The 21,024-nt window shown below is 39.6% G+C and overlaps 1 protein-coding gene and 1 long non-coding RNA gene across 3 annotated transcripts in view; one reads left to right on the top strand and one right to left on the bottom strand.

Annotated features, from left to right (window-relative positions):
• LOC109035774 (Collagen type IV alpha 1) overlaps window positions 1–21,024 on the bottom strand; it is a 172,616-nt gene that overhangs the window by 51,575 nt on the left and 100,017 nt on the right. For both annotated transcript variants that reach the window (XM_019049520.2, XM_072306422.1), the window contains exons 17-21: window positions 19,628–19,790; window positions 16,861–16,983; window positions 8,674–8,952; window positions 5,290–5,513; window positions 1,395–1,661 (exon numbers count right to left, since the gene is read on the bottom strand). In XM_019049520.2, coding sequence (XP_018905065.2) covers window positions 1,395–1,661; window positions 5,290–5,513; window positions 8,674–8,952; window positions 16,861–16,983; window positions 19,628–19,790 — 1,056 coding nt within the window. The remainder of the gene's footprint in view (window positions 1–1,394; window positions 1,662–5,289; window positions 5,514–8,673; window positions 8,953–16,860; window positions 16,984–19,627; window positions 19,791–21,024) is intronic.
• On the top strand, window positions 10,404–14,821 carry LOC140226043 (uncharacterized). The gene is made up of 2 exons (XR_011900861.1): window positions 10,404–14,045; window positions 14,292–14,821. It is a non-coding gene; the product is annotated as an uncharacterized lncRNA (long non-coding RNA).

Raw genomic sequence — 21,024 nt, 5'->3', positions numbered from 1 at the left:
TTGGACGGTTCAGGTAAAATTAGGGTCCCTGTATACCCTAATACAGGGACCCTAGACCTCAGGTCCAGAAGTTCTTCTGAAGCAAGAGGAGCCCTTTTCAACTACATGAGTCAAAATGCACGCCTCACTCTTATTTTATGGAGAAATATTCCTTGATCGTCGGACGCAGCTTGAATGACTGTTAACGGCATAAGAAATATGCCAAAACAGTGAACGCGATCCATGAACCTCACGTCTGTAAGGTGAGCGCCAATCCGCTAGGCTACGCCTACGAATTCTAAGGTCATAATATCATCATGAATTTGTCAATACATAAGGCAATCAAAGTTCTTTCTTTCTCCACCAGAGCTGAGATTAGAGACAAATCCGAGACACGCTCCTGCTTACTGATGATCTGCGACAAGATTTTCTTTCAGCCCTAGCCTTCCGGGCCAAGACGGAATCTCTGCTGAACTCAAACGCCGTTAGCTACAGTAACCTGCGCGTAGACAGTTGTTTTTCATTTTATCGTTGTAGATTTCAAATAATATTAAGTAGTCTAGGTCAATATGCGCCGAAGAAAGCCACCATGATTGAGTCGAAACGTCTGAAATGATGCGTCAGAACAAAAAGAATGGAAGCTTAGAAAAACTGAGGTAACTTACCTAACCGCTTACCTTACCTTGAGCGGTAATTTCTATAACGCCCCATGATTTTTTTGAGTCATCTGGAATGAAGTCAGCTGCATACCCAAGATAGTCAGTATTATAAGAAAATCCCCTTAGATGTTGGAACACACCCAGAAAATAACCTCTCTTATCCAATGGGGCGTCCCCTTAGAAAAGCCACCCCTTCCCAGTGGCACATAAACCAAAATCCCCCCTCTTAGAATTAGGCATAACCCTAAAAAGGAGCCTCCATATAAGGCCCCCTAAATTGAGCCCAATAAGAAGGTCTTTCTGAAATAATTCCTTGAAAGGACCCCTGAAAATGACAATCGTAAATAATCTCTCTCTAATGGCTCTCTGAAAATGATCCTCAAAAAGGCTCCTGATGAGAATTCTTAAAAAGGGCCACTGGAAGTGACCCTCATAAAGGCACCTCTCTGCGAGCGGATTGAAGTTCTCCAGAGGGTGATACTGTGCAGATGAGTACATTAAAATTTCTCAATACTATGGACTACATTAAGAACCTTTTAATTAGTTACAAAAAGTAGCCGATGTTTCTTCATGAAAAAAATTAAAATGTTTCCCTTGAGGAGTGTAGCTAAAAAGTCAATATGTGTCAAAATTTCCAGATGGCACAATATAGGTACTCTTTTATTATATTCTTGTCTCGTATTTTTCACAATACTGGAAAAAATAGGCTCTATAGTACACTTATAATAAACTTGCTGATAAAATAAAAGTGCTTACAGGCTCTCCTTTCTGACCAGGCGGTCCAGGGATGCCCGAATCTCCTTTAACGCCAGGTGAACCATCCAGACCTGGTCGTCCGGGAATTCCAGCGTCTCCTTTCTCACCGGGTATTCCAGGTCTACCGTAGCCTGGCCTTCCAGGCTCACCTTTGAGACCTGGTCTCCCGTCAAAACCTGGCGAACCAACTGGACCTCGTAAACCTCCAACTCCAGGTTCTCCTTTCTGACCTTTTTGCGATACTGGACCAGGCTCTCCTTTAAAACCCTGTAGATTAAAATCAATGAAATTTATGCATGGATATTTAAATCGAAGTTTGCCGACGAAGTGGGATAGTATAATAAAGTTTCGCAATAATTTACTTCTAAATTCATCATTTAACCTGCCGGAACCAAGTTCTAGTAGTAACGAGCATAAAATATAGTAGATCAGAAAAGTAATTTAATTATTAAAATGTAGAGTAATTTCATTATTCTATGTTGTATTGCGATTAGAGGTATGAGACAAAAGGAGCATAAATAAAAAACAAAAAGGCGTTATTTAGGGGAAACCTAGCTGAATTGGGACGGGTTTGATTTGGAACAGTTTCGTTTTTTTTTATACAACAATTGGCAGCAGGACGTCGATTTCTTGTGTGATGGTACCCCTGACACATCTTTGTTAACAAACCGTTAGACGTGTTTCCAACTTTTCAGGAAAGATTGTCTTTTTTTCGAGTCAAAAACTTCGTTTTTATTTCATTAGTGAATGGAGTACATTTTGCAATTTGGAACTATAAATTCTAGCCCGGTTAAAAACAACGTATGTGCCACTAGTTTCCCTATGTGCATAAATGTTTTTCCAGAGGAGCCAGAATTTATAGTTCCAAAGTGCAAAATGCAGTCCAAATAGCATGGGCGGATTCTCAAAGATCTAATCGTTTCGCTAATGGTTTTGTATCGATGTTGGAAAAATCCTCTGTTACTAATTTCCGGGTGCTTTCATTCATAGGTCTTCCAATTCTAGAATTCTGACCAGCAATATTTATGCGGGAGAAGCTGCCCGTGAAAATTGGGACCGTGCACTACTGCCGTGATAGCGAAGAAAGCCGTAACTGCAAAAATGAAGTTTTGAGAAGCTTTTGACCGGAAAATTTTATTGAAAGAAGCCTCCGTTCTGTGTCAAACTGCACTAATCGTCTGAAAGACTCCTACAAATCGTTTGGATGATTAAAAATCGACTGATTTTATTTATATTACATAAAAAGGCTATTTTTCATTTTCATGCTAGGTTATTGTTAGGCAAGACAGCCCAGTGGCGTGGCGTCCATAGGTTCGCAGTGTTCGCCGAACACCCTAAAATATTTTGATACAATTAATAAATTATGGCTAAGAATGTGGGAAGCAATACAGAATACAGAATAGTAGATCGCAAATAAGTATCGGGCGCTTGGCTTCCGACAGCGGCATGTGGCGCGGCGGAGAGAGAAAATCCTGTGACGCGTGGTCCGCACCGGCTACCGAACCTGGATGATTAGCGCACGGTGAGGAGAGAGAACCTGGGTGCAATGATGAAGGGGCAAAAGGTACACGAGAGAGGAGAGGCACCGGAGCATTGGGTTCGGAGACGAGTGCGGACCGCGCTCGCGGAGGGAACACAGCAGAGAGAAAAGGGAGGGGAAAATAACGAGAGAGGAGATCCGCTCATCAGTCCAGCTGTTTCCTATAGCAGTGGTCCGCAGGGGTTTGCGAACCGCCGAATTTCCTCCATGCCGCGATTCGCCCTCCGCTTCCCCCCCTGCGCCCGCATCTCCCAGTTTCCCAGTCTCCCTCTCCCACCTCTCTCTGCAGGTGCGTGTTGCGAAAATACGTTATCATATAACAAAATAAATTACAGGAAAACGATCGGTAAAAAGAACAAAATTTCAATGACAATTTACCGGCACAATTTTCACCAGAAAGGGTTAAAATCGTGTTCTTGCGGCTTCACTCTTTAAAAAGTTTCCGGGGGAGGCCCCCCGAACCCCCCTTTAAGGAGGGGGAGTGAACCTTTCTGACCCCCCCCCCCCCCTCCTAAAGTTAACACTCCTACCGAACGCCTACCGGATATAGTCACGCCACGCCTCTGACAGCCGTAAGTGCTATCTTCTGCATACTTTCGTGGTTGCGTTTTGGACACACAACAAACACATTTTCAGGTTAGAAATCAGCAGATGAGGGGCGGCATTCCTCTTGAAAGCACTGTTTTCATTGGCTTTCATGCACCTACGCTACGGCTGTCTTGAAAAAAACTATGTCATTTTTTGTGCACTTATACGACTTTTTCATACGTCTCGTTTTCATTAAGTTAGGATGAATTTTGCAGTTTTAGCTGTCTCTGTAATTTCATCTAAAAGAGTTTAGACGAATTTTGAAAAAAACTCGATTTCGAAAATTTTGCACCTAGGGACGGCTCTCTCCGCTATCACGGCAGACTAGTGGGAGAGTCGGGCCCAAAGGGAGTAGGTGCACTTTCAAAGTTTTCAGTTGAAGTTTGATGGCTGCTTGCCAATTTCTCATTTTGACTGTTAAATAACTTTTTAAATGTAAAGCGAAATTTTTTTTCGATATGCTGTCAGGTGTCTCCCAAAGTTGACAGCCATTATTTTTAGAAACCGCCAGGAAATGCTCTTACCAAAAATGCTAGTTTTGTCATACCTAATTATATCACAAATTTCAGGTTTTGTTACTTTCAGCTCACAAAGTTCTCATTAAAATTGAATTTTTTCTCAACTTTGAAGTTGTTTCTACCCCGTTCCAACTTACGGGGAGAGGGAGTGTGTACCAACTCTCTAACGGGGGAGGGGGTTGTAGACTTGGGACGAATTTAATTTAATTTTATTTAATTTTTTGCGAAGCTCCTATATTCGTTCAATAAGACAAAACTTTGCAGAACAAAGCATAAGGATGTACATAAGAAGAGAACATTTTTAGTTTTGCGATATTAAGAAAATTTTGGGTGTTTTGGGGGAGATATAAAAAATGTCCCAACTCTCCCACACCTCCCATTTTCATGCAGATGTTCCGTCTCATCACATCAGACACATTCAGTGCAAAGGGCGCTCGAGGGCCATTTTTTTATTAGCAATGAAGATATCCAATATGATCACACGAAGAAACTGAATAATAATGCGAGTGACCGGGTTTGTACATTTTTTGAACCCACGTGTAACATCCAGAGAAATGAGTCTGCATGTGTCTGACATCCTTCGCAATGATCGTGATCTTCTGCATGTCTGTAAATCGAAGGGAATGTTACGGAAGCGTTTTTGCTGCCGTGTATACGATGAAAAACAGATCGTTGCTGTAGCCATCCGCCAGTAGTTCGACCACAGACTTCGGCTGTTACATTGAAAGCGATGGAACTTCCATCAATATCAATAGATGTGAAAGTCTGTAGTCGGGATGCACGAAAGTGACCAACTCTACCATTTTACTTTTAATGGATTGAAAATTCTAAGCTTTACTAAGACGGGTTCTCCTCGCTTAGCGAATGAAGCTATAGAAATTGCAAAAAAATAAGGGGTACATCTGCAACTCTGATTCCACCGTAAGCAGATTTAAGTATAGGTTACTTTACCACATGATTCGGTTCCCGGCATAAATAGCGCTACCATCAAGGATGACTGAAGGTACTAAGCGGTCGTGGCTGGTGCTTGCCTTTTGTTGTCAGAGACTCTTTAGGTTTGAAAACCCTCTCGATATTCTCTTAAATCTTTCGTGCGACCAGTCTTTTAACTTTTTCTTCTTCAATCAAATCTTGACCTCAAGTAGGTCAAAAGTTAGAAGGGGTGGAAGGGATTTCCAGAATTACTTAACCCGTACCTATAAGTCCATTAATTAAAAGATCAGGAACAAATAATAAAACATAATTTTACCTGAGGACCAGTGGGGCCGCGATCTCCTTTTGGACCCAATGGACCAGGTAACCCTGGAATTCCAGGTGCGCCTGGAAAACCAATTTCCCCCTTGGGTCCTGTTGGTCCAGGAAGTCCTGGAAGTCCTGGTTCTCCTGGTGAGCCGGGTAAACCTAATAGTCCTTTTTCCCCACGTTCTCCCTTCGGCCCGCTCAGTCCATCCAAACCAGGAGGACCAGGTATACCTATGGATAAAAGTAATTAATTTGATATCATATGCTGGGGCCACCTAAGAGAGAACTTGTTACATAAACGCCATTTACGCTGCACCTCGGATGTTCCTCAAATGTTGCTCATCAAAAAATCGTATTTGAGCTTCGTAGGTATTCCTACTTTTTTACCTCATTTGTCTGCATCCTTCACAAATACCCACCTGATTTTCCGGGGGAGGGGGGCGCGCGCTTTATCTATATGTACAGGGTGTCCACAAGATATGGATGATACTTGTTAATAGCATGACAATTGTTGCAGATACTGACGTGCGGTTTAGACAAAACTTTCTGGAATAAAAGTAGGTGCATTTTTATGGGGGGGGGGGGGTCATGAGTTTATAACCCTACCACCGCCCTCCTTCTAGAAAGCGGGGGGCAGGGGGCAACTTTCGAATTGTGGATAGGAACCCCCCTCGGGTGTGACCTTGTTAGTGAGAACATAAGAAATTATATTTTGTCACGTTAGTTGCAGGTTACCACCTATCACCGTTTCAAAATAAAGGCCAGATTAAAATCGAAGTGGCGGAAAATTGATATCCTGGTTGTTAACCGACTGATTCAAGTGAAACTCGGTGACCGTCGGTATGTTTTACTAAAAGAACGAATCTGATATTAGAACGTAAAACTATTATGCTAAAAGATATTTTTAAGATAGCACCCTTCAAACATTGCGAAAAGGGTCATCTTGACCGTTTGCCAAAGAACTGTGATCAGGGAGTTCCTTGGCACAGAAAAAAATTATCTGACATCAAAATTAAAAAATATTGGAATACTTTCAAGATGAGATGATTTCCGCCATTTCGATTTTTAACCGACCTCCATTTTGAAACGATGATCAATGGCAACCTGAAATTAACGTGAAAAATGTATTACCCTGTGTTCTTACTGAGGAGGTAACATGCGCAGGGGGTTCCCATCCTTAATTCGAAAGTTGCCTCCTGCCCTTCACTCCCTGGAAGGAGAGCGGAACTCGGGCCATGACCCCTCATAAAAATGTACCTTCTTTATTCGAGAAAGTTCCGTCCAAACCGCAAGACAATATCTGCAATCGTTCTCAAATAAGCCTCAGATTTCATTCATGAAGGATGAATTTTTCCTCAATTTTTTTAGTCCTGCAAGATGTAAAAGGAATAATTGTTTTCAATTTGATTTAATTTAATTTAGGGTTTTACAGTGCTAGAGTAAACCTCTCGGTCAATTTTCAATGAAAAGTATTAGGTACCTACACCTACATCATCTTTGAGATGAAGATTTGGGCAATTAGGTGAAATTAGAGCAAAGAACTTGATGCAAAAACGCCTTTTCTCCCCCCCCCCCCGAATTCTTTCAAACTTTCTCTTTTGATTACCAATACTAGAGCGCTCCTTTTCCCGAATTTTCAGACCCCCTAAATTTTTTCTGGGGGGCCAGGAGGGAGGGAGGGGTGGGAGTAAAAACCTGTAAACCCCGATATCTCTCGCACGAAGAAAATTTCGAGATCACATTTTCAAGTTACCATATGAGCTCTTTTTCAATTTTTGAGTTGAGAAAATTTTTTTGAACAAAAGATACACGAAGTACTCAATTTTTTATTTGAACCAAGACCAGCTTTTAAATTGTTGGTCTCTTCCTGCATCTAACGAGTGGTCCATTAAGCCGATGAACCAAAGGGTTCGAGAATTATGGAGAATTGAAGTTTCCACTCTACGTGGCCGACTGATTTTCGCGCGTCAAACTACGGTTTCAAAGCCGAATTTAGGTGTTAATAAATCCGATTGAATGTTAAAATCGGGCAAAATAAATTTTTCCGGATTCCTGAGGGTCGCTGATTTCAGAAATTATAGATACTTACTTCCAAAAAATTCACTTTTTCTCCTTGGCGCTACTTAAGAGGCTCACTGAGCGACCGGTCGGCGCTCGGTGGGGCTCTAAAGAAGTGCTCCTGAGCTGTAATTTTAAAATAATGAAGTGTCCGTAATTTCTGAACCCAGCGACCCACGAGAATCCGGAAAATTTTATTTTGCACGGTTTCAACATTCAATCAGATTTATTTATGCCCAAATCTGGCTTTTGAACCACTGTTTGGCGCGCGAAAATAGGTCGGCCACGTAGAGTGGAAACTTCAATTCTCCATAATTCTCGAACCCTTCGGTTCTCTGGCTTAATGGACCACACGTTGGATGCAAACTATCCGAACAATTTAAAAAATCGGGTTTGGTTCAAATAAAAAGTTAAGTACTTTCTTTTTATTTTATTTTAACAAAGATCAAAGATAAATAAAGTGCTTTCTTTTTTTTTAATAAAGATGAGTAAAGTATTTGTTTTTTTAGAATAAAAATAAGTACAGTACTTTGTATATCTTTTGTTTAAAAGAAATTCTCTCTACTCAAAAACTGAAAAAAGCACATATGTCAACTTGAAAATGTGATTTCGGGGTTTTGACCTTCAGAATCTTAAAGTATGCAATTTTCGCCGATTTTTCGTCCAAACTGAACCTCTATATCTTTCTCCGTTCGATAGATATCGAAGTTCACAGGTTTTGACTTCCACCCCCCCCCCCCAATCTTTTGATGGTCTGAAAATTTGGGAAAGGAACGGTCAAGTGTGAGTAATCAATAAACAAAGTTTGAAGAAATTCCAGGGGGGCGGGCGAAAATAGCCGTTTTCGCATCAAGCTCTTTCTTGCGGTGATACAATTTACAGTCAAATTTCAGTTTTTAGCTTGACTATTAAACTTGACGAGCTGTATTTCCTGATTCTGCGTCTTATATTGATGAAGATTTTTGGTTTGCCAGAAAAATCTAAATAAAATGGGGGAGGGTGGGGGAGTTAAACCTTAAGTTATTACCTTATTGGAAAGCTCCCATGGTGCCGACGTAGACCAGTGGAACTCCACATAATTAATTCCCCTTATATCAATCTTTGAATTCCAAAATGTACGGTCCTATCAGAAAGGCACTCATTTTTAAAATGCTTTTTGAATACGATTTTATTTCTTCTCTCTCATAACCAGATCAACTGATACCATATTACATAATTACTATAACGAGACAAATACCTAAGTAAGTATAAAATTGCTGAATCATTGTCTGCCTCCAGAATATGTAAGATTACTGCTCTAACTTTTACATAATACTTTAAATTGAAGAATTACCTGGCGGGCCTCTTGGTCCAGGAAGACCTTTGTATCCATCTAAGCCAGGCAATCCAATTTCTCCTTTTTCACCAGGGAAACCAGGTACTCCTGGACGCCCAGGTTCGCCTATCAATCCCATTTCTCCCTTAGGTCCATCAAAGCCGGGCGCTCCATTAATGCCAGGTAGCCCCGCTGGTCCAATAGGTCCAGGCTCTCCTTTCTGACCTGGTGCTCCTGGAAGACCATTTAATCCTGGACTTCCTTGATCACCTTTTTCACCGGGTGAACCAGGTAGACCTGAAAATATAGAAGAGATGAAAATCCGAGACGTGTATAATGCTCTAGGTGTCGGTGTGCTTTTATACAAATGGAAGTTTGGCGGTACCGAAAACGCCCGCCCACTTCTTATAGTGTGTAACATAATTTCTGCACGACTCCTTGGTGCTTTTCGTTGAAATCGCCTTCGGGGTCATTCCACGTCAAGTGTACCAGGCTCGGAACCCGACCCCCTCCGATTTGGCTGAAAATTGGTATACGGGGTCTTTACATAATTATAAGAAACTAATTTGAAGGGTTTTCCCATCTGACGCCCCGTTCGCGAGATATCGACCCCCAAAGATGGGGTGAATTTTAGCGATATTCAAAAACGCCCGTTTTAGCGATTCTCATTTTCTCGACTTCCCTCTCTTTGACTCTCCATAGCGAGACTCTGTATCAATCCATCATACTTTGAAAGAGTGTTTCTAGACCAGTTTTTCATGTAGATTCTGAATATGCCATCGAAATTTAGCTAAAAATTATTCTAATGGCCGTAATTTAGGGTTTTTTAAAATTTACGATTTTTTCGCCATTCAATGTTCAAACTGAAAACTCGAAAAAACTGTCTCTCAGATTTTCGATTTTTTATTTTTTACTTCAAGCTTAGGATGTATACTTTCGGTTCATATACTTTTTTCAATGGAACTCGGACGGTTAAGGGCCTAAAAAAATTCAAATAGGCCAAAAAAGGTCAAAAATGGTAAAAAAAGACGAATTTTTACATGTTAATCCAAATCTTTCGATAGTAAACTCTTCAATTATCGATATTTTTTCCCTTTCTACCCTCTAATATGTATAAAATCAGACTAGCAACGCTTCCCATACATTCACCGATCGATTAACGGCCTGAGGGAAACCGGAAACCGACCAAATATCCTCGAAATTTACGCAAAAAGGCGATTTTTCACATCGTAACCGATGCATACCATGGATTGTAACTGCAATTTCTAATTTTCTCTACCTATTTCAACCTTAAGGTATATACTTTCGAGTAATAAACACTTACTAACGTGCATCGATGGGGCACGGATCTAAACGGAAATTAAAACCGGCCGGAAATGCTCAAAAATGACGGCGAAAAACGATTTATTACACGGTAACCGATGCATCTCCTGAATAGTCACTGAAGTTTTAATTTTTTCTCTTTACTTCAACCTTATGGTGTAATCTTTCGAGTACTTAACACTAATAAAAGTGCATCGATGTGTTACGGAGCTAAACGGAAATGGAAACCGGCCGGAAATGCTCAAAAAAGGCGGGGTTTCCCACGGTAATCCGAGCATCTCATGAATAGTCACTGCAATTTTAATTTTTTTTCTCTTCTTCGAACTCAAGGTGTACTTTTGAAAAGCTTACATTACACATTATCCATTTATTGGTAAAATATCTAAAAAAAAAACCGAATTAGAAATAAACCGAAAATTAAAAAAAAAAAAAAAAAAAAAAAAAAAAAAAAAAAAGGCGATAAATGACGTTGAATAAGTGGAGTTGATTTGAATCGATGATATGATTTAAAGGAGCCGATGCTTGCATCATAAAAATCGCCGATTATAAACTTGACGGTGGAAAAATATGATGCACTTCATCGATCCTTTGGAGGACCTTTCTAAAGGTAAAGGCAGCCTGACACTCGTTTCAAAAAAGTTAGAAGCCAAGATAACTAGCTAAGAATTACACCCCTACGGCTTCTGAATAGAGGCGATGAAGAACGGCTAGCCCTAACTTTTTTTTTTTTTCTCACGTGGAGGAGGTTGAGGGGAATCCGTCGGCGGACGATGTCCAATGAGGGACCAAGTGTGCCTTAGACTTCGACTTGACTGAGAATTCCAGCAATAGTTACAATAAAATGAGGAAGATAGTTCGAATAAGAAATGGAGGTTTGACTTGGACCTGATTTACGGGCAGGAAGAAAATATCGTTCATTAATATTGACAATAAATATTGCAAAAAAGTAAAAGCTAAAATTTGAAAAAGGGTGAGACATCACGCTGCCTTTCCGTACACCCGTATAATTTATTTGCTGGAAAACTCAGAATCCCAAATTTGAAGAGCGGATTTAAACCAAAGAAAAAGCGACGATACAAATGAAATAGAGCAAGGAACAAAACCATCATTAATATAAACTTCGAAGTATTCAGACTTTCAGCGATTCTACCTTTTTTTACTTTTTCACTCGAGAGGTTGCCAGATTGTGCGATAAATGTGAATATTTTACATGGATTTGAATTGGGAAAAGTGTTTAAAAAAAACAACTTATCTGGCAACAGTAGAGTCCGGGGGGGGGACGAGAGGCTGCCTTCCTGGGAAAACCCATGATTTAGCCGGAAATGTCATTAAAACAATTGATTCCGTTTGAAGCATCAATTGTATACCAGGGGAAAGCTATTTTAAAATAATAATTGTAAATGGACACAGATGCTACATGAGATGCTACAGAGAGGGAAAAAGGGAAGGGAAAGGAAATGAAATGAGGATATGATTACTAATATGCAATCAGAGAGAATAAAACAAAAACATCAGAGAAATTTATATGCGATGAAAGTATAAGAAAAAAAGAACTCGAACTATATTATCGTTGAGCAGTTTTTAGACCCCTACGCCACCGATAATCTTCTTTAGAGGTAAAGATGAACTTTTGCTACTTCAGCAAGTCAAATCGCGGAAGGAGATGCATGGATTGTCTTTTTCCGCCACCCGATGGGATGACGTCCCAATCAAATGCGTTTGTGAAGTAATGATCGATCCCCATCATCGCTTCATCTCCACACATCTATTCATGTGCAAACGATGGCACGCTCCGGCAACAAGGTTCTGTGACGAAATCATCTTTGCCTCCAGAGTCTCCAAAATGTATACATCTTAGTGATCAAATGTCCAATCACTGAGAAAAAAAGCTCGCGGAGCGAGCCGAATATGTCACTCGCGTAGCGAGTGACCGGGGGTCAAGGGGGCGCAGCCCCTTGGCTGGCCGTGACGGACGCGCAAAGCAAGTCCAGAACGGCTAGTAAAACCATAAAAACCAGAGTTTCAGAAAAGAAAGAGGAACCTAAGGTCTTGACTTGACCTGACCGCATCACTGGAGGCCGTACTTGACCACTGAGCTCAATCAAAAGAGAACGAAGAGGCCGACCCCTGGGGCAGTTACTCTGAGTCACCTTCTCTTTGTTATAGCTCAGGAGAGAAAAGATTAGAGGAAGTGAAATATCAATCTACGGAGTGGATTATATCAATCTAAAGGAGTGTCAGGCTGCCTTTACCTTTAGAAAGGTCCTCCAAAGGATCGATGAAGTGCATCATATTTTTCCACCGTCAAGTTTATAATCGGCGATTTTTATGATGCAAGCATCGGCTCCTTTAAATCATATCATCGATTCAAATCAACTCCACTTATTCAACGTCATTTATCGCCTTTTTTTTTTTTTTTTTTTTTTTTTTTTTTTTTTTTTTTTTTAATTTTCGGTTTTTTTTTTAGATATTTTACCAATAAATGGATAATGTGTAATGTAAGCTTTTCAAAAGTACACCTTGAGTTCGAAGAAGAGAAAAAAAATTAAAATTGCAGTGACTATTCATGAGATGCTCGGATTACCGTGGGAAACCCCGCCTTTTTTGAGCATTTCCGGCCGGTTTCCATTTCCGTTTAGCTCCGTAACACATCGATGCACTTTTATTAGTGTTAAGTACTCGAAAGATTACACCATTAGGTTGAAGTAAAGAGAAAAAATTAAAACTTCAGTGACTATTCTGGAGATGCATCGGTTACCGTGTAATAAATCGTTTTTCGCCGTCATTTTTGAGCATTTCCGGCCGGTTTTAATTTCCGTTTAGATCCGTGCCCCATCGATGCACGTTAGTAAGTGTTTATTACTCGAAAGTATATACCTTAAGGTTGAAATAGGTAGAGAAAATTAGAAATTGCAGTTACAATCCATGGTATGCATCGGTTACGATGTGAAAAATCGCCTTTTTGCGTAAATTTCGAGGATATTTGGTCGGTTTCCGGTTTCCCTCAGGCCGTTAATCGATCGGTGAATGTATGGGAAGCGTTGCTAGTCTGATTTTATACATATTAGAGGGTAGAAAGGGAAAAGGTATCGATAATTGAAGAGTTTACTATCGAAAGATTTGGATTAACATGTAAAAATTCGTCTTTTTTTACCATTTTTGACCTTTTTTGGCCTATTTGAATTTTTTTAGGCCCTTAACCGTCCGAGTTCCATTGAAAAAAGTATATGAACCGAAAGTATACATCCTAAGCTTGAAGTAAAAAATAAAAAATCGAAAATCTGAGAGACAGTTTTTTCGAGTTTTCAGTTTGAACATTGAATGGCGAAAAAATCGTAAATTTTAAAAAACCCTAAATTACGGCCATTAGAATAATTTTTAGCTAAATTTCGATGGCATATTCAGAATCTACACGAAAAACTGGTCTAGAAACACTCTTTCAAAGTACGATGAATTGATACAGAGTCTCGCTATGGAGAGTCAAAGAGAGGGAAGTCGAGAAAATGAGAATCGCTAAAACGGGCGTTTTTGAATATCGCTAAAATTCACCCCATCTTTGGGGGTCGATATCTCGCGAACGGGGCGTCAGATGGGAAAACCCTTCAAATTAGTTTCTTATAATTATGTAAAGACCCCGTATACCAATTTTCAGCCAAATCGGAGGGGGTCGGGTTCCGAGCCTGGTACACTTGACGTGGAATGACCCCTCTGTCATTGTGTGAACTCTGGTAAGAACTCTTTCTGTGGGCTAGGCAGGAACTTCACTTTCCATCTCTTTAGCACGAATTGATCCATCGTGAAACGTAATCTAGCTAGGTCATTATTATCCTCCGCCAATTTGTTTCAAGTACCTATGTAATATTCCGATTGCTAGACAGATTTTAGTAAGTAAAGTAGTGTCAGACTAAGACAGTATACCTACTGCCTAGATTTTACGCTAGCATTAAAATCGTCTGCATGTAGGAGTAAACTCGGATGTCAGATCTGAGATCTTGCACAGCTAGTTTTACGGAAAACTTGTACCTATTCATATTCGGTGAAGCCAGCAGGACTACACAATTTTGAAGGTAGGAAAGGCATGCTTTTTCCTGTATTTGCTGAGAGCTGGATCTAGTTCTTCACAGCATTGCCATGTCCTTCATAATCGTGTCGACGGTAAAATCGTTTTTGCTTTATACCTACTACCAATAAATTTAGTTTTATCAACAAAGATCAATGCCTGAGGCTAAATCTAATCAAGGAAATCTATCTGAAACAATAATATGGCCTACCGTCTAACTAATTTAACTAATTCATTTATTTTTCATTTTCAGAGTGGAGACACCTGTTATTTCTATTTCATATCGCACTTTATTCCTGTTGATTCAATCAGAATGGCAACAACATCAATCGTAACTGTAATGAGCTTCCAATAGTCAAAGTATCTTCGGCTGTGATTACGATGAATTGGAACCGATAAATCCCAACAAGAAATAATTTCTCAAAAGTGTTTGTCCGCCGTTTTGTACCTTTACTTATTTTAAGAGTGTTATACAGATTTTCAAAAAGTGTATAATTACCTATAAGTATTTATTTATTTTGTTCGTATGATTACTACTTCATTTTTAATACTAAGTATGAATGAAGCTCCTTTTGTTCTTGAAATTTTGCTTTCAACGTATATTTTTCCAATTGTACTTGCTGCTTATTTCCGTGGAGATAAGTACCAATGCGTGTCATGTGTAAAAAAGGATTCATACAAATATTCTTTTTTAACGGCTAAAATCATGTTCTTTTCAAGGCAAGCTGGGTGACAGCAGTTCAGTTATGTATCACATATGTATCTAAATAATGTCCTTTTGAATCTCTCTGAAAGAATTTTATACTTACCTAGGTAACTTTTTATGGATAAAATGAGTCAGTTTCAGCCATACAAGTAGGTGCCAATTTGCAATGCCATGCAACATGAAAGAATCGCAACATTTTGAGAAAGAAAATTTGTTCATTGAGACTTGTAACATCTCAATGCAATCGTGTTTTCATGGCTTTAAATGTTGTTTTTAATGACTAATTTTTACCATAAAATTTAGGACATTGAAAGGAAACACCTGTTATTTATCCATCCTAGTGGTTTCAGATCATACGCATGTTTCTTCTGCTTTCTTCAAGGACAACAAAAAAACACATCACTTCCCCTTAGCAGTGGATGAAATGAATTAACTCCCTTGAGGACGTTGAAAGAAAATTTACAATAGACCATCCAACGTTTCCAGCCTGTGCAAATATGTTTTCTACTTTTCCTGACGGCAGTACGTAAAACATGCGCAATTGAACAAAAATTCACTGATTTTTCAACTATTTATGAGTAGATGAAAAAACTAAAATCAATTGATCCTGTTTAAATCTGAACGAATCAATTGTTTTCAGGTTTTTCAAAATGTTTTAAGTCCTGTCCTCAAGAAAAGTAGAAAAGATATTTGCACAAGCTGGGGATGTTAGATGGTCCATGGCAAATTTTCTTTCAACGTTCTCAGTGGAGTCAATTCAGGGCTCATTTCATCCAATGCTGGAAAGGGATGGAGGACTAATAACGCTTTAATGACGATATCCACACTAGGTATATCCTGTGAATATTTTGCGGATTTTACGAATATCCTGATGTCACCCCGACAATATTCTGCGAACTTTTCAAGCTTTTTTTTTTCAAATATCCCTAGAATGTTCACACAATATTTTGGGGATATTCAATTATCCCCAGAATATTCTGGGGATATCGTTTTGTCTCACTCAAATGTTCTGAGAATGTTGCGAGAATATTCCGGAATATTCTAACGACATTGTCAGAACATTTTGAATTTGCCTCGAAACGTTCACAGAATATTAGGCTGCTAACTGGGTAGTGTGATCAGTCGGTTTTACGTCTCATTGCTGTTTTATCGTGCCCATATATGTCGTGTTGAGTTCACGATATGCTAATGTGAACCTAAGAATGCCTTTAGCTTGTCGTCAACTGAAGCAGAAATATCCACAACAAAACAGCGATACGAGATAATCATTTTATCGAGGACTCCCTCCTGTGATTTGTAACATAGGTACTTAATTTCCCTAAAATGCTCCAAATTGATTTGCCATAATGCCGTGTCACTCGCTGTTCATTGGTTGTCACATTGTGGGCACCTCCTCGCCTCCCTGTTCGCTCGATTCGGTCGTCTTTTCCCGCCACTTTTGGGTGCTACACGATACACACTTTTCCCGCCCCCTCCCATGTTCTCCTGTATGTTTTATTTTCTCATCTCCCTTTCAATTTTTTTATCTCATTCTTTATTCCTTTTTCTTCCTATTTTTATTCATCTTCAATTTTTTTCGTGCTCCTTTAATTATTGTTTAATTTATTTTTTTTTTTTTTTTAACATACCTACCCTCATTTCTATACTTTTCTCTCTTCCATCTTTCTTCTTTTTATCCCCCTTATTTTTCTCCGTTTATTTTTCCTCTTTGATTTCTTCTTCATTTATTTATACCTCTCTTTATTCTACACTTTTTCTGTGTTGTTTTTTTTTTCCTTTCATTTCTTTCTTGCTCATACTTACCCCTCTCAGCAAATATAATGTTCTTTTTACCCTTGCTATTTCTTCTTTTTTTTACATACTTTTCGGTTAGAATGAAGCGGCTCGCGGAGGGAGTCACATAGCAAGCGCGGAGCGATATCCCCGGGATCCAAGGGGCGAGAGTCCTGCTGTGGCTGCCTGTGACGGCTCGCTACCGCGAGCCCGGAACAGCTGGTACTTTTATAAAGCTCATATACTGCCATAGAAAGCAACATACTTAGTTGTTGTCTGGTACTGTATATAGAAATCAATGGACAGTGCTTAACACTTAACTTATTTAGTTTAATTGACGAACCTGGCTCTCCTGTTAATCCATATTTTCCGACAGGCCCAGGCAAACCTTTCTCTCCTTTTTCTCCTGGATATCCTATAGGTCCAACTGGGCCAACCATAGGTATTCCTGCCTCTCCTTTGATTCCTTTTAACGAAAATTAAAAATAAATAAGAACTCAAGGATGACATTAATACACAAATACTTTGATTATTTTTAATGCGCTGAAAAATGTGTATATAAAGCCGTTTCTGGAAAAATGACGGGTGTCGACATCCGCCGCTCATAGAGAGAACAGCTTTTTTATATACGGACCCTCAAAAGCACGTGTACAAATTTTTAGACTCAGATCTCAATGGAGATGTTGCATGTGTGAGGGATTTGCGATTTGACCATTGATTCTTAGGTAAAGGTTCGCGAAAAACCCGATGGTGCCACTGGTTTTCTCTGAAATCATCTCCCAAGCTCAGAAAAAGCTCTCAAAGTGAGGCCAAAATGGAGAGGCTATCTCACCCTACCCTGAGAGTCCACCTCTACATCAAAACAAACTCTCCATACAAAGAATGGGAGCAAATACATTAGCAGGGTTGCCACTTTATTTGGGGACTCCAAAACTGAAAACACGGTATCACTGCTAATGTATTTAGCCCCACATACACGGTGAAAGTGGACCTTAATATTGGCTTAATGTGGCAGTCACCGATGCGTTGTTGAGCGGTGAACCTTAATATTCGCCGGGCCGACGATTATTAAGGCTCACCGATGGTATTCTGAATCAACGATCACCATCCTCTGGAGGATTGCTCTATGTTTGGTTTTCTCCCGGTCGTGTTGTGTGGTTAGTGACTTCGGAGTTCGGAGTTTTTGTATTCGTGTTCGCATGCGTTTCGCAATTTTCAGTCATTAAAATGTCTTTCATCGATAGTAACAAGAACGTGAAGAGAACGGTCCTACTTAAAATTATGCCCAAGCCGGGTAAATCATGCAGGGAGTTGCTAGCAGGTAGAGCTGGTGTGCACGATGACAAATCCACGAGGGTAGTGGTTCAGCCCAAAAAAGTTATTCCTGAACCTATGAATAATAATTCACCTATCCAGAATAATCATAATATGTTCGACAATATGGAGGGGCTTATTTCCTCAACTCTCCCTCATGGTTGGAAATAACAAAACACACTCAACACATAACCTTCAATATTCACGTGCACTTCCAGAATTTTAAAAAACCAAACAAGTTAAGTCACTGTTGTCAGGGTTGTACAAATATGTTCACTAACCCATTTGAACTCTTATGAAAAATTTGTATTGGGCCTCTAGCTCGGCAACAATGCTAGGCCCTGCCGATTTAATCGTGCAACTGCTGTTTAAAGTGACTTTAAAGGTCACCGCTCAACAACGCATCGGTGACTCCCACATTAAGCCAATATTAAGGTCCACTTTCACCGTGTATGTGGGGCTTTTTGCTTCCTATCTTTGCATGGAGAGTTTGTTTTGACGTAGAGGTGGACTCTCAGGGTAGGGTGGCGGTATCTTCTCCATTTTAGCCTCACTTTGAGAGCTTTTTTTGAGCTTGGGAGATGATTTCAGAGAAAACCAGTGGCACCATCGTGTTTTTCGCGAACTTTTACATAAGAATCAATGGTCAAATCGCAAATCCCTCACACATGCGCAACATCTCCATTCTGGGGTGAGATTTCAGGCGAAAGCTGTGTTATATGTAAAACAGGCGGATATCATGTCAACATTCGTCGTTCTTTCAAATAACTTGTTAATGGCCGAATTAATGGTTAACTAGTTAATAGTTAAGCAGTTAATGGTCATTCGTACGTTTTTTGAGGACAACACTCTTATTTGAGGGGCTTGGAGGAAAAGGCGCATAAGTGCAATTTTTGGAAAAATTGAGATGATAAAGATTTCAAGTAAAACTATAGTCTTAATGCTTATTCTGTGAAAAAATCGCTCCGAAATTCCAAGTTTTAAGCATCAAAGGGTCAGTTTGAACTTTCTATCCGCCATAAGAATCCATGTAATTTCGAAACTTCAAACGCATATTTCTCAAAACAGCAAAAACTGCACTTATGCGCCTTGTCCTCCAAGCCTCTTATTTAAACTATTCTGTGGAAGGCTGACATTATTTTCATTCAATTTAATTGAATTTGCGAAGACTGATATTATTTACTCCTTATTTTTCAGAAGTTTCCGAATGTATTGTTTTATTAACATTTATTAAAATACTTAATACGCATCGATCGTTGAACTTTGCTTAAATTGCCTTACCTAAAACCCGATTTTACCCGTCATAAAAACATCATCTGTTTAAACGGCGGATGATGTTTTTTTTTTTTTTCAACCCGATGTATCTCATTGAGTTTTGCTTAAAATTAAAAAATCTAAAAAGGGATTTTAGCGGAGGATTTGATCAGCATAAAATCCTTAAGCCGAATCCTCTTGGTTTCAAATGGAGTTAACATGCAGAGCTCTGAAAACTTTGAGAGAGTCTCTCTGAAAACTGAAAAACTCGACATCCGCCCTTTTTACAGATACCTACCGCTTTAATTATGTTAAAGAGTGTGTTCCTAAATTCAAAAGACTTAAAAGCAGGTGCAAAGATCCAAAATTTGCATCTGCTGCAGGTAAGAGGTATACAATTTTTAAAATCTGCAGATTAACAAAAAAAAAAAAAAATTCTTCCCGCTTCCATTTTAAATATGAACCCGAAATACACAACGGAAATCGGAATGCATTATTAATAAAACCTCATAGAATATTAATAAGATTAAGTATGAAATTACCCTTGTATCCAAGTAGTCCCTGAGCTCCTGGCCGTCCATCTAACCCAGGTTCACCAGGGAATCCCATTGCACCCGTATCACCCTTATCGCCACGAGGACCTGGTAGTCCTCTTGGTCCAACAGGACCTGGCTGACCTCGTGGTCCAACTGGTCCAGTTTCCCCCTGGATGAATGAAATAATAAAAGAAAAACTGTTAGTTTTTATAAATAAAATTATATAGCAATAATCTGAGTAAGGTTGGTTTGATTATGCAAGGTTTTTTGTAAAGGTGCAAGTCCCTTCTAAAAAAATACATACATGAGAGCTGAGAGTGACTTGAATGAGTTTTATTGTTGTGTTTTTCATAATGGAGCATTCAAAAATTACGTAGCGCACTGTTTTGGAGTTTTTGACTTTTCTTCGCATTTCTATAACGCACCCCGGACACCCACACTAATAATTACATAACGCTTGACGAACCCGCTTAGAATCTCAACAACTGTTGGACTCTGTTGAACATATGTTGCTGGGTAAAATATAAATTTTGAGTAGTTTTAATAATGGTGTGACAAATAACATGGTAGTAATGAGGATGATAATTTTTGGATTTTGCGTAGGTACTTTTTACCGATAAGTAGAGAGAGTTAAGTAAAGCTGGCGCTTGCCAATCCTTCACCCTATGTAACGCAGGCTTGTAATCGCCCCCCCCCCTCCCCACCCCAGGGCGCTACATAATCTACGAACGCTCCCTAAATAATGATTGCTAATACCTATTTGCAGACGAGGAAATCGTGACTTGTGCTTTTCCATAATGATCTGAATGAGTTTCATCTCATTTTTTTTTATTATTATTATTTTGGTTACGTCTTTGACGTCCTTAGCCACAGGCTGGCTCTCCCGACTTCTCTTGGCGTTTCAACGCAAGGGAGAGTCAAACTTTAGTCTCTATCCTCTACTCATCGTTCCTAACCTCACAATGGACGGTTTGCCAGCCTATGGTTGCTGAACAACAGAAAGTGTCCAGCGAGCGGTCCGGTCACTGAGTCCGAGACTGACGCGTTGCCATTTGCGGATTTTAATGTCGAATAAAAAGTCTCAGGTTTCGTGAAAAGGACTACAGTCACCTCACTTATTAGTCATCCTTAGCCTATGTCCTGTCAGACGCTTCGCTCGCTCTCTCGCCCTCTTGAATAGCGTTCTGAATTTCTCGGCCACTCGCTGAGGAAATTTTTTTGCTCGCCAAAACGGAACAACTGCATGGCGCATATGTAATAAACAAAATGCATTTTTTGTTGTTGAGCCGGTATCACACGGTGAAAGTAAAGCTTTTTTTTAAAAAAAAAAAAAATCATCGCTAGGTTGGTTCAAACTTTTTTGCCAGCATTTATTCTACCCCCCCCCCCCCCGCACATTTTTC

This window comes from Bemisia tabaci, chromosome 1 (assembly GCF_918797505.1).
Source record: "Bemisia tabaci chromosome 1, PGI_BMITA_v3".
NCBI lineage: Eukaryota > Metazoa > Arthropoda > Insecta > Hemiptera > Aleyrodidae > Bemisia > Bemisia tabaci.
The sequence above is the reverse complement of the archived record's forward strand: the minus strand, read 5'-3'. Positions and strand labels throughout refer to the sequence as shown.